Source organism: Pseudophryne corroboree, chromosome 6 (genome assembly GCF_028390025.1).
Source record: "Pseudophryne corroboree isolate aPseCor3 chromosome 6, aPseCor3.hap2, whole genome shotgun sequence".
Lineage (NCBI taxonomy): Eukaryota > Metazoa > Chordata > Amphibia > Anura > Myobatrachidae > Pseudophryne > Pseudophryne corroboree.
Genome location: NC_086449.1, coordinates 791,487,867 through 791,501,742, shown reverse-complemented (window position 1 = coordinate 791,501,742; position 13,876 = coordinate 791,487,867). Strand labels below are relative to the sequence as shown.

Below are 13,876 nucleotides of genomic sequence, written 5' to 3'. Positions count from 1 at the left end.
CTGTATTCTTATTCTTATTGAACGATGGAGAGCTGATGTACAGCACAAATGAGAAATTACAATTTAATCAAATAAATTCCAAAGCTTACATTAAAAAAATATATTCCAAAAGTTTTTGAGAAGTATATAGAGACTGCCCTGACATTTTTACCTCCTTTTGTAGAAATTACCATTCATAATAAATGTAATACCAGAGATATCTTACTAGTGTATGGGGACAGCGAGCCAGATCGGGGCTGATAGATATCTCCTTCTTACCTTTCAGTCCCGATCTGGCCCGCTGTCCCCATACACTAGTGTGGGAACCTAAATTCATCAATCTTCAAAAATAGTAAATGTTTGGAGCTTGGCAGCTGGATCCTTTGCCATCTTTAGATCATTTGAATTCCCTGACCCTGCAAAGGAATGCTGGGTTGCTAAGAAAGATCCCTCTGCCCTTACTCGGATCCCCTTGCCAGAAGTCGAGCATGTACTGTATGAACCTCAATGTATGCATGCACACTAGCACTGCCAGGTCAGACTCAGCCATTTTAATTTTTCCCGCTATTTATGTATCGCAGCAGCAGCTGGTCTTTTGATCAGCTATATCCACACCAGAGCAATTTTAAATTGCTTCAGTGATTTTGTGTCCACCACTGATTCTCACAACAGCGTGGCCCCCGATAATTGATAGGGCTCTAAAACATTATTGTAACACTATATACAGATATTATCCCATATATTATGTTTGCATTTACAGTTTTCTTTGTTTTTTTATTCCAGTAATCAAATTCATTGTTTTGAGAAAAATATTGCACATTTCTTTAGAGCCAATGGGGATTATTCAGGTTTGTTAGCAAACCAAAAAGCACACTAATGGGCAAAACCATGTGCACTGCAGGAGGGGGGGGGGGGGGGGCAGATATAACATGTGTGGGGAGTTAGTTTTGGGTGGGTTATATTGTTTCTGTGCAGGGTAAATACTGGCTGCTTAATTTTTACATTGCAATTTAGATTTCAGTTTGAACACACCCCATCCAAATCTAACTCTCTCTGCACATGTTACATCTGCCCCACCTGCAGTGCACATGGTTTTGTCCATTAGTGTGCTTTTTTGGTTTGCTATCCATAGCTGTAATAATATGGGTTACATACAATATCCCGGTGGTTGAGATGCCAGCAGTCAAAATACCGACTGCGGCATCCCGACACTGGAAATCCCAGCACCTGCACAGTAAGGTAGCTAAACCTAATCCCTAACCCTCCCTCCCCACAGCCTAAACATAACCCTCCCCCTACTGCAGTCTAACCCTAACCCACACTGATGGTGCCTAATCCTAACCCCCCTACCCAAAGCCTAACCCTAACCCCCCTTTCCCACTGCCTAAACCTAACACTCCCCCCGCACCCTGAACTTAACACTCCCCCACAGCTTACCTATCTTGTGTGGCTTCAGATCCTTGATAGTGATCCCAGCGTTCGTATACCAGCGCCGGCATTGTCATCCTTAATGGGGTCCTGGCGTAAGTATTCCCATCAGTGTTGGGATTCTGGCATTGGTATTCCAAACGCTGGGATCCTGACTGCATTCCATACAGCTATTAGTATATAATAATGTAACTACTGTACTTACTAATTTATTTATCCTTCTATACTAATATTATAAGAATGTTGTGTCTGTCTGTTCCAAGTTGTCACAAAAACTACTGAACCAAATGTACCTTAAACACTGTATAATTTTGTAGTGGAAACTCCCAGAAATAACTTGCACTTTGTTTCATCTTGATCCATTAAGTTAAAGTTGAACAGTAAATTTTTTCTCTTGGCTTCACCTACACATGTAAGATATAGGTATGGCACTATGCGCACAGCTGGTAAGGGGTGGGTGGAGGGTGCTTTGGGCCTGTATTCACTTGAAATGGGTGGCATGAGAGGTGGTGGTGGTGCACGAGTTGTGGTGGTGCATGAGTTGTGTGTAGGTGGTGCACGAGTTGTGTGCAGGTGGCGCAGACAAAGCCACAGGTAGAAACTAGTGTTTTCCTAAGATTTGAAGCCATAGCAGCATTCCAAAAATACAAACTCTCTAAACTAAGACAACATAAAACTGGACCTGCAATAGGCGAAAGCTACACATACAATTAAAAATAAAGTTTGGTATGGAGCAAGTTTCTTATAGAATGAAACCCCCCCCCCCACAAGTATACAATAAAATAACTTTATACTAAATTATATATACACAAAATAATTACATTTAAAATATTCTGCTGCATCAAGAACACCAGATCCTGGAAGGCTCCAAAATAGAGGATACACAAGGATTACAACCAGCAATATGTTTTTTTCTGTAAGCATGTCCCCACCAAACCAGTACAGTACAGTAGTTAGGAGCATTTTCCTACTCTTGAACCTACAGGGTTGCCGCTTAACATATTTGAAGGATAGAATATGTTTTTTTCAAACCCTTTAGGACACTTAGGCATAGGCATTTCTATCATGGGTGCAATATGAGTGGTGCACACGGGCCCCCCGCACACACTGCACCCATGTTGTTTTATACTTACCTTTCCAGAGTCCAGCAACGGGCACTGCAGCCACAGCAGCTGCCGCAACAATCACTTCCAAAATGGCTGCCACGCATGTGCAGTAGGACATTTGTCTCCGGACCACGGTGGGCACCATATTTCCGGTGACCTGCACATGTGCAGTAGACTCCGACACAATGCCCATCAGATTCTAATCGTCTTCTGTCATGAATCACAATCTTTGAAATGACAGAAGCTCATTGGTTGCTCCACCTTATCTCTCTCCAAGGCTTAATACATCTCTACCCTAATGACTAATAGTAAGAAGATATATTCCTGTAATAATATTGTTTAACAGATGAAATAAGAGCTATCTGAAGATGGAAAAGCAAACCATGTCTATAAATAAATCATATGGACGATGTTAAAGATAATTAAAAACAATTTTCACTACAAAACGGGGTATTTTACAATGGCTGCTAAGTTCCAGTCATACAATATTTGAGTTATATTTAGGTTTTCCCAATTGGTCATTATGCACATTTATACTCTACAATAGAGATGGGTCATCCAAGACTAATTCATTTTGCAGTGGTGTGTGGTTTTGGCCAGATACAAATGAGGTATGTATATGGTGTGTATAATTCACAGAATAATATTTAAAATTTAACTATTTACTACTGGAAATTAAAATGGCTATTTTAGGGTTAGCATACTTATTAAAAAGTGTCAGGATTCTAACAGTTGGAATGCTGCTGTCGGTATCCTCACTGTTGGGATCCCGAACCCATCCCCAATTTACAATATAGGGCACAATGTTTGCATCAAAAAGAAAAACCTTCACATTTTTCCTTCCGATAACCCAGTATAGTGTTTATGACAATGTGGTTCCCATTTCCAATTGTAAAGCGCAACGGAATTTGCTGCGCTATATAAGAAACTGTTAATAAAAAATAAAAAAATAGTAGGCTTAGCACACAGTACTGTATGTGCCATACAGCTAGCATTGAGCCATTTTACATTTTGCCTACTGTATGCGTGGATTTTTCAAACTCACCTGTATGAGACTGTTTGTTGGCAAATTTTCATTTAGACTTTCTTTCCCAAGTCCTGAATCATCAGCATCAATGAGATTATCCACAGGGACATCTTGCTTTGGTTTCCTATAAGTAAAGTCACTTTCACTGGGATCCAAAGCCACACACACATTGTACGAGTAGGGAAATGGTAAAGTTCCATCGCTATACATGGAGAGCATCCTGGGATCAACTGGAGGATACAGATTTGTACTTAGAGAAGTAAAGGTTGGTAAAGGTTTTGATCGTTTGCATTTTGATATAATGACCAACAAAACAGTTATAATAAATAACAAGGAAATGAGAGCAAGTGTGATCACTAAGTACAGCTGTAGATTGGATTGGGGATCTTTATCTTTGAGCTGATTACTGAGTTTAGGAACCACCTGTTGGAAGTTATCTGCAACAACCAGACTTAAGGTGACTGTAGCTGATAGAGAAGGGTCTCCATTGTCCTTCACCATCACCACAACCTTGTGATTCAATATATCCTTCTCTTGAAAGACACGTGACGTCCTGATTTCACCTGTGTGCTGACTGATAGTAAAGTGAGATGGTTCTGACATTTGTATGAAGTGATATGAGAGCCAAGCATTATGTCCAGAGTCTGCATCCACTGCAACCACCTTAGTTATTAATGATCCTTCTTCAGAGGCAAAAGGGACCATCTCAAACACAGCTGGGCCACCACTGTCTGTTGATGGGTACAAGATCTTTGGTGCATTATCATTCTGATCCACTATGCGAATAATAAGTGTTGCATTGCTGCTCAGAGGTGGGGATCCATTGTCTCTAGCAGTTACTTGTAGAAAAAACTCCTTGTGCTGCTCATAATCAAATGATCTCTGAGCATAGAGAACCCCAGTCTCTATATTGATGGACAGGTAAGAGGACACTGGGAGATCTTCTGTATTACCGCTTGACATAGAATAAATAATTTTAGCATTGTCTCTAGTATCTGGATCTGTTGCTTGTATACTGTATATTGATGCTCCTGGTAAGTTGTTCTCTGGCACATAAGCAACATAAGAAGATTTCATAAATATTGGGGGATTGTCATTAACATCTGATATCTCCAATCTGATGGTTCTTCTGCTGGAGAGTGGGGGAGATCCTCTGTCAGTAGCTACAATTGTGATGTTATAACTAGATACTTTCTCTCTGTCCATGAAACCTGTAGTTACTATTCTGTAATAACTGTCAGATGATAATAATAAATTAAAAGAATTGTCAGTGAGTTTACAGTCAACTTCTCCATTTGCTCCTGAATCTTGATCATGAACTTTAATCAGAGCTATCACTGTGCCAGGTGCAGAATCCTCAGGAATAGGACTAGATAGTGATGTGATGGATATCTCAGGAGCATTGTCATTCTCATCTATCACTTCTATCAATACTTTACAGTGGACAACAAGGCCACCTCCATCCCTTGCTTGTACAGAGAGCTCATAGTAACTTGTCAGTTCAAAATCTAGCTGACTATTTGTTTTAATTTCCCCATTTATAGGATTAATACTGAAAGTGCCTGTGTGATGGACATTCCCTGATGTTTTGCTGAAGGAATATGTGATCTGTCCATTGACTCCCTCATCTTTGTCTGTTGCATTAACAGTAACTATTGTAGTATTGATTGGAATATTTTCATTCAGACTGACTTTATAAACCTCATTAGAAAACACTGGGAAATTATCATTAACATCAGTAACAATGATTCTTATTGAGGCAGTGCCAGATCTCACAGGGTTTCCTCCATCTAAGGCTTTTAATACTAGACTATGAATATTTAGTGTCTCTCGATCTAAAGATTTCTCTAACACAAGTTCTGGAGATTTACTCCCATCACTGCTGGTCTTCTCACTCAGTGTAAAATACTGATTGTCACTGAGCCTGTATGTCTGTACTGAATTCCTACCAATATCTGGGTCTTCTGCTCCTTGTAAAGCAAATATTGTCCCTGGTGATGTAGATTCTATCATTTCTACTGTGAATATCTCATGAAAAAACATTGGAGAATTATCATTTATATCCTGTATTTCTATTTTGACCGTGAAAACATTTAAGGGATTTTCAACCACAGCATCAAAGGTTAGGAAGCAGGTAGCTGCTGCCCCACACAGTGTCTCTCTGTCTATCCTGTCCTTAATGTACAGATTCCCATTATCTGCATTTACATAAAAATATTTCTCTGACACACGAGATACAATTCTCAGTTTCCTAGATGAGAGATGTTTAATATCTAATCCAAGGTCTTCTGCAATATTTGCTATAACAGAGTCTTTTCTCATCTCTTCTATAATAGAATAATGAATCTGACCAGAGACTGAATGACACAGCCATGATAATAAGAAGGGAAATATTACTTGCCATCTGATTCCTTTGTATGTCTGTGTAGGAGGTTTCATCTCTGCCATTCTCAGTATGTGAAATCTTCCAAAAAAACAAGCTTTTGTATGATCAGTATTTGTAATCCAGTCGAACAGATGTAATATAGTGATGAATCCAAGTGTGTAAAACAGCATATATCCTATATTTGTATTGTAAGAGAATCCAGAAAATGGCTGTGTGTCTTCCTGCAGATCTGCAGTGTGTGTGAGTGATGAAAATACCAGTGGATCTCCAGCTCTGTATTCTCTCCTTATTGGTCAAACAGCGGCGCTCTGAGGTGTAAGTGAGGAACTGCAATACTGAAATACATTCTAGTATTCTCTATTTTATTTATGTATTATATTAGTAATGTGTGCAACATATATTAAACATCCTACAAAGATTTCTAATTAATTTAATGCAAATATAACTTACATATTTTATTTATCCCATGTGGTTATTTTAAAAATTACATTAGGTATCAATGAAAGTAAAATATTGTGAGTATATACACTGCTGTAAAAACCACCTCTATGACAAACCTGTGTTAAATTCAACAGAGGAGTAAAACTTAAACTGTATTCTTATTCTTATTGAATGGCGGAGAGCTGATGTACAGCACAAATGAGAAATTACAATTTTATCAAATAAATTCCAAAGCTTACATTAAAAAAAAATAAAAAGTATATAGAGACTGTCCTGCCATTTTTATCTACTTTTGTAGAAATTACCATTCATAATAAATGTAATACCAGAGATATCTTACTAGTGTATGGGGACAGCGAGCCAGATCGGGGCTGATAGGTATCTCCTGCTCACCTTTCAGTCCTGATCTGGCCCGTTGTCCCCATACACTAGTATGGGAACCTAAATTCATAAATCTCCGAAAATATTAAATGTTTGGAGCTTGACAGCTTGATCTTTTGCCATCTTTAGCTAATGCTGATTCCCTGACCCTGTATAGGAATGCTGGGTTGCAAATAAAGATCCCTCTGCCCTTACTTGGATCCCTCTGCCGGAAGTTGAGCATGTATGAACCCCAGTTTATGCATGCACACTATCATTGCCAAGTCAGACTCAGCCATTATAATTTTGTGGTATTAGGTATCGCAGGGACAGCTGGTCTTTGGATCAGCTGTATCCACACCAGAGCAATGTTAAATTGCTTCAGTGATTTTCAGTGGCGTGCGGTGAGGTCAGTGGCTGGTGAGGCACTGCAGCGATAATGTCCACCGCGTTCCGTTGATGACCCCTACCGCCACTCACTACTGCACTTGAGCCGATGCCAGCTGCCGCCGCCCCTGATGCCCGCTACTCCTGCCACTAATGGCCACAGCTTCCGTCAATGGCTTACAAAATCCCCATCAACTACCCCAACCCCCCACCACGAATTTGCATCTCAGTCCACTACCGAAACTTGTGATGAGCAGGCGACTAATATATTATATTGTCATTTTTTATCAGATAAAAAAATAAATATTAGTGTTTAGGATTGGGGAGGGAGTGGTAGGAGGACATTAGTGCAATTTTGTTGTCCAGAGCTTCCATTAACTTAATATTGCCACTTGAGCGATGCTATTAAGTTAATGAAAGTCCTGGACAACAAAATAGCCAGCAAAGCATGACAGGAAGAGTGTGATGCCAGGAACCTGGTGACAGGAAGAGGGTGGCAGCAGTCGGTGCCAACTGTGGGTGACAGGAAGTGTGTGATGCCAGGGAGAGTGTGACAGTAGTGGATGGCAGCAGTGGGTGACTGGAGAGGGTGATGATAGGAAGCTGGTGACAGAAAGAGGTCGACAGGGATAGGGTGGCAGCAGTCAGTGCCCACTGTGGGTGACAGGGAGAGGATGACACCAGGGAGAGGGTGACAGGAAGAGCGTGACACCAAGGAGAGGGTGACAGGAAGAACGTGATGCCAGGGAGAGGTTGACAGTAGTGGGTGACAGGGAGAGGGTGGCGACAGGGAGAGGGTGATACAAGGGAGATGGTGACAGGAAGAACATGATGCCAGGGACAGGGAGAAGGTGACAGCAGTGGGTGACAGGGAGAGGGTGACACAAGGGAGAGGGTGACAGGAAGAACGTGACACCAGGGAGAGGGTTACAGCACTGGGTGATGCCAGGGAGAGAGTAACAGCAGTAGCAGAGGGTGAGAGTGTGATAGAGAGGGTGATGAGAATAGGTCCTGGGCCTAGAACTGCAGCGCGGCTCCTCTGCATGGACTTCACTCAGAGTGACCATAGCATACCTCCCAACTTTCTTTATCCTGAAAGAGGGATGAACACGTGGTGAAAAGGGGCGTGGCATCGCGGTGATACAGCTATCGTAAGCCACACCCCCTAGTCCGTCACTGAAGGGGGCATGCCCAGTGCTCTGTGAGCTGCTGGCATGACCCCTCTCCCTCTGTCACTCGTGAATAGAAGCACAAAGCAGAGCAGCAGTGACAGGAGCCTCTCAACTGCCCCACCACCACCACCGCGGGACACTGCTGCCCGCGGGAGGGACAGCGGGACAGTCCCACAAAAACGGAACTGTCTCGTGAAAATCGGGACAGTTGGGAAGTACAGTATGCCATAGTAAGCCAGAGACAGGCAGTGGCGGCGGTGTCAAAGGGGGAGTGAGGTACAGGGGCAAACGCAGGATTTAGTCGGGGGGTTCCGTATGTGTGTGTGTGTATATATATATATATATATATATATATACTTACATGCGCTCGGCACTGCCAATAAAGATAATCTACCTGCCGAGTGCCCTTCTTCAATAAAAATAATATATCTGGTGTAACAGGCTGCAGTCACGGACTTCTCACAAACAGAACCGGACTCTCCCGTATTTAGTTCAACTTTTCGGTCTTTAATAAACCTTCGCCAGGAAGGTTTATTAAAGACCGAAACGTTGAAATAAAAATGGGAGTCCCTTCTGTTTGTGAGAAATCTGTGGGAGCCGCCTGTTACACCAGAAATAGATAGATAGATAGATAGATAGATAGATAGATTCACACAGACACAAAATAAGTCCGGCACTCACAATGTGAACAGACAAAACAACTTGGTCCGGTGCACAACCCCTTAGAAGATCATACAGGATGGAAGAAATGGTGGCACTCAGAAATAATTTAGAGGACACAGCCCCTGGTTTGGTCGACGTTTCAGGGACACCTCCCTTTTATCAAGACACGACCAGCTTTTACAAAATAGGAGATATATATACAAAAGTACAACTTACCAAACACCAATAGTGGACTGCAGGCCACCGCGTCCAGCAAAGGGGCGAAGACGTCACCTGCGCGACCCTGCGCCGGGAATCACAGACTGTCGGGTAGGAGGTGCGGCTTGCCAGTGTCGGAACATAGTTGATAAGCAGCCTATACAAACAACATAGGGGGTCATTCCGAGTTGATCGCTAGCTGCTTTTGGTCGAAGCGCGGCGATCAGGCAAAAAAGCGGCACTTCTGCGCATGCGTATGGTCCGCCGTGCACACTCGCCAAGTACTTTCACACAAAACTATGCAGTTTTACACAAGCTCGAGCGACTAATTTCAGTTGCACGGCTGACCTGGGAGTGATTGACAGGAAAGGGGCATTTCTGGGAGGTAACTGAGCATTTTCCGGGAGTGTGCTAAAAAAACGCAGGCGTGTCAGGTAAAAACGCAGGCGTGCCTGGGGAAATGGGGAAGTGGCTGTCCGAAAGCAGGGCGTGTTTGTGACGTCAAAGCAGGAACTAAACTGACTGAGGTGATCGCAAGGTAGGAGTAGGTTTGGAGCTACTCAGAAACGGCATGAACATTTTTTCTGTGCAGTTCTGCTAATCTTTCGTTTGCACTTCTGCTAAGCTAAGATACACTCCCAGAGGGCGGCGGCCTAGAGTGTGCACTGCTACTAAAAGCAGCTAGCGAGCGATCAACTCGGAATGAGGGCCATAGAGTGCAATGGCGGACATGGAATAACAAACAATTCTACCTTCATGCTGTACACAGAAACCTCTACGGAAATCTTGTATCACCAAAACTCTTGTAAACAGATAAATATAATAAACCTTAAGCGTTGTTATCTATCCTAATCAGATAGTACCGTAAGAGACTATAAAACAATATATATAATGTTAATTAGAGAGACAGCGCTTGGGGTGAAGTAGAGCATACCAATTGGGCCAAATAGAGGTACTGATCTGGGGTCCTAGATACATACTGTAAATTCTGAACTGACTAATAGCAGGGACCTGTCGGGTGCCCTCTTTCAACAAAGGTAATATATTTGGTGTTAACAGGCGGCACTCACAGACTTATCACTCACGGAGCAAACAACCAGCAGGGTGAGGACGGAGGGAGCTGCTGTGGCTGACCATGCACACCCAGCAGCTCCCTCTCAGACATTCTCTGTTGTTCTGCAGTAAGAAGCTCCGCGGTCGCGATTGCGATCGCGGTCGCGCCTTTTTCTGAGATGGAGACACTGCTGTCTTCGTCTCAAAAACAAGTGGGGGATTCCCTGCATACACCACTGATGATGGAAGTGGGACTGGGGTCTCTGTAGCAGCACCGAGCACAGGGAACTTTTCTCCATACAGTTCCCTGACCAGCGGCTTCCTCTTTACCTGTTGCAGGGGTGCGGGCTGCTGGAGGACGGGCAGCTGTATGTGCTGGGGTCCAGGCTTGAGGACGGGCTGCTCGCGAGCGGGTAGGGACGGCCGCATACAGAGTCAAGTGTAGAGATTTGATATCCTTGGTGCCCGCTCCTCCCCCCTACCCTTCCCGAATCCTCTACTGCCCAATCACAGTGACAGGGGCGTGCTTTCATATGGACTGAAAGCACGCCCCTGCCAAAGAGGCACTGCTTTCAGTGCCGCTTATAGGGATTTTTTCAATGGCCTTTTTCTCCCTGATGCTTGGCCCCGCCCCCCTCTTCCGACCCTGTCAAACAGACAGCGGGAGGCACCCCAGAGCGGTGCCTCTGAAATGCTTTTAAAACTGTTTTTCACAGGAGAGAAATAATTAAAATAATATAAAGGGTAAAGCAGATACTTATGACACAGAATATGTGTCATAAGTATCTTCTTTATATTATTTTAATCATTTTGACAGGGGAGGCACAGCCTCCCCTGCCTCCCCTGACTGCACGTCCCTGGTGATTTTGGGGGTCATTCCGAGTTGATCGCAGGTAGCAACTTTTTGCTGCTCGTGCGATCAACTTGACGCCACCTATGCGGGAGTGTATTTTAGCATAGCAGGGCTGCGATCACTTGTGTTACCCTGTTCAACGGATCCAGCGACGAAGTCCCGGGATAATGTCAGACATCTGCCCTCCAAATGCCTAGACACACCTGCATTCAGATCTCCATGCCCGGAAAACGGTGAGTAGATGCCCCGAAATGCCTCCTCCCTGTCAATCTTCTTGCGATCGCACTAGCGATCACTTTCTTCTTTGTTCTGGCCACTGCCCGGCGAATGCCGTCACCAGGCAATGATGCGCGTGCGCAATGCGGCCGCCGCGCATGCGCTGTTCCAACCCGTTCGCACCGCAGCGAAGAACCGCTGCGTGTGAACGGGTCGGAATGACCCCCTTTGTTTCCACCACTGACTCTCACAGCTTAATGCCCCCGATAATTATTAGGCCACTAAAATGTTATTGTAACACTACAAACAGATTTTAAATGATATAATTATGTTTGCATTTACAGTTTTCTTTGGTTTTAATTCCAGTAAATAACTTCATTAAAGAAATAGATTGCACATTACTTTACAGCTAATGTTGGTAAATCTTAAAAATCACATTCTGGAAAAAAAATTATAAGTAAAAACTGTACGAAAATGCTTAAAAGAGAAAATAAATCACTATCTGCACAAGCATTTCATTATACTGCAGAGGATTTTTCCGTTTTTTTTAAACATTTCTAATTTATGATTAAAAATATAATAGTAACAGTATGAAAACTTGTAAAACATGTCCTACATTAAATAATATTCTGCAATAAGGCCATAGGTGTTTCTGTCATTGGCGCACACATTGCACCCATATTTTAATACTTACTTTTCCGGAGTCCAGCATTGGGTACTACAGCTGCAGCGACAAAAAATCACTTCCAAAATGAGCAGTACAATTTTTTTCCCGCAACATGGTGAGCGCCATGTTTCCGGAGACCTGCCCATGTGCAGTAGACTCTGTCATAATACTGGAGCCTACGGCACCGTTGAGAGTAGGGGGCCCACCCGAAGTCTGCACATGGGCCCCCTCCTCTCTTAAGACACCCCTGAATGAGGCACAATCCTCATCAACATGCAATAGAGTTCCAATTTGAGGATGAATGACTGGGTAGTTGGTTTAATTTGTGTAGCTGGTTTAAGTTGTTATTGATATCAAAACTAATATTCAGGGTTAATTCTGGTGTCATATGCAGCCCTTGAGAACTTAACATGTGACTCTCTTGACTGCAATCCGGATAACCCAACAATATGAAGCTGCTTAGTAGCATTATCATAATATCTACCTAATTGGAATTGGTTATTTTTGTTTCACACTCAATGTACTTAATAATATAATGATTTATAATGTGTTTTAAATACATCAGCAATTCTATGAAAAAACCCCATCAGGTGCGTTTATCACTAAGGCAACCACAGTCACACGGCACATGATGTAGTGAGCAGAGGGACACTGAAACACACCTTCGAGCTCTGCCTACAATTTGACATCCTTGTTCCCTCTCTCTGCCATTACATTACATGATAAGAACTGTGAACCTGTGTCTGTATAGGGACTGACTGTGTCTTTCAGACATCTTTGTGCAATAGAGATTTTGAAAGCAGCTATTGATTTATAGGTGGATTGTTAAGAAAAATGATCAGATGAATGCCTGAAAGGTACTTAAATTCTTAAGAAAATAAAAATCTATGTGGAAATACTAATTTAAATGCTCAATCAACTTGATATACTGTCTTATCTTAAAGCATACAGTATGTCCTAGGTACCAGTCATGTACTTATACATCAGTTCCCTTGAACAAAATGTTTGCATTTCTTATAAGCTATAACTCTATCAATAAAAGGATACAGGTTGAGTATCCCTTATCCAAAATGCTTGAGACCAGAGGTATTTTGGATATCTGATTTTTCCGTATTTTGGAATAATTGCATACCATAATGAGATATCATGGTGATGGGACCCAAGTCTAAGCACAGAATGCATTTATGTTACATATACACCTTATACACAAAGCCTGAAGGTCATTTTAGACAATATTTTTTATAACTTTGTGCATTGAACAAAGTGTGTCTACCTTCACACAATTCATTTATGTTTCATATACACCTTATACACACAGCCTGAAGGTCATTTAATACAATAGTTTTAATAACTTTGTGTATTAAACAAAGTTTGTGTACATTGAGCCATCAAAAAACAAAGGTTTCACTATCTCACTCTCACTCAAAAAAGTCTGTATTTCGGAATATTCCGTATTTCGGAATATTTGGATATGGGATACTCAACCTGTAATAAGAACAATATAACCAATAGCATCATCATCTGCTATATCTGCACCAAATGCAAAGTAATTATTATTTTCAAGAGGCTGGATTCCCTCGATCCAGCCTTTCCTGAACCAGACTTCATGAACTCACCAATACCATATATATTGACTTTCACTACATATATTACCCCCACAAGTATGCCAAACTTATACCCAGAAAATGTTTGTCACACAACATACTATACAACAGACACCTTAAGAAAAAAAATTATTCAAAACCACAAGGATTGTTCTGGTTGTACAAGGAGGTTAAAGCTGTACAGCTGGGTTACATACGTTATCCTGGTGGTCGGTATGCAGTCAGGCACAGTAAGGTCGCTAAGCCTAATCCCCCCACAGAATAAACCTAACCCTCCCCCTAACGCTGCCTAACCCTCACCCACCCTGATGGTGCCTAACCCTAACCCCCCATTCC

The 13,876-nt window shown here is 42.4% G+C and overlaps 1 protein-coding gene across 35 annotated transcripts in view; it reads right to left on the bottom strand.

The window, feature by feature from the left end:
• LOC134933540 (protocadherin gamma-B1-like) overlaps window positions 1-13,876 on the bottom strand; it is a 543,090-nt gene that overhangs the window by 108,067 nt on the left and 421,147 nt on the right. The window contains exon 1 of one of the 35 annotated variants that reach the window (XM_063928809.1): window positions 3,559-6,134. The exons of the other annotated variants lie outside the window; for them this stretch is intronic. Coding sequence (XP_063784879.1) covers window positions 3,559-6,096 — 2,538 coding nt within the window. The 5' untranslated portion in view covers window positions 6,097-6,134. Of the gene's footprint in view, window positions 1-3,558; window positions 6,135-13,876 lie in introns of those variants that run through there. 35 annotated transcript variants of the gene reach the window in all.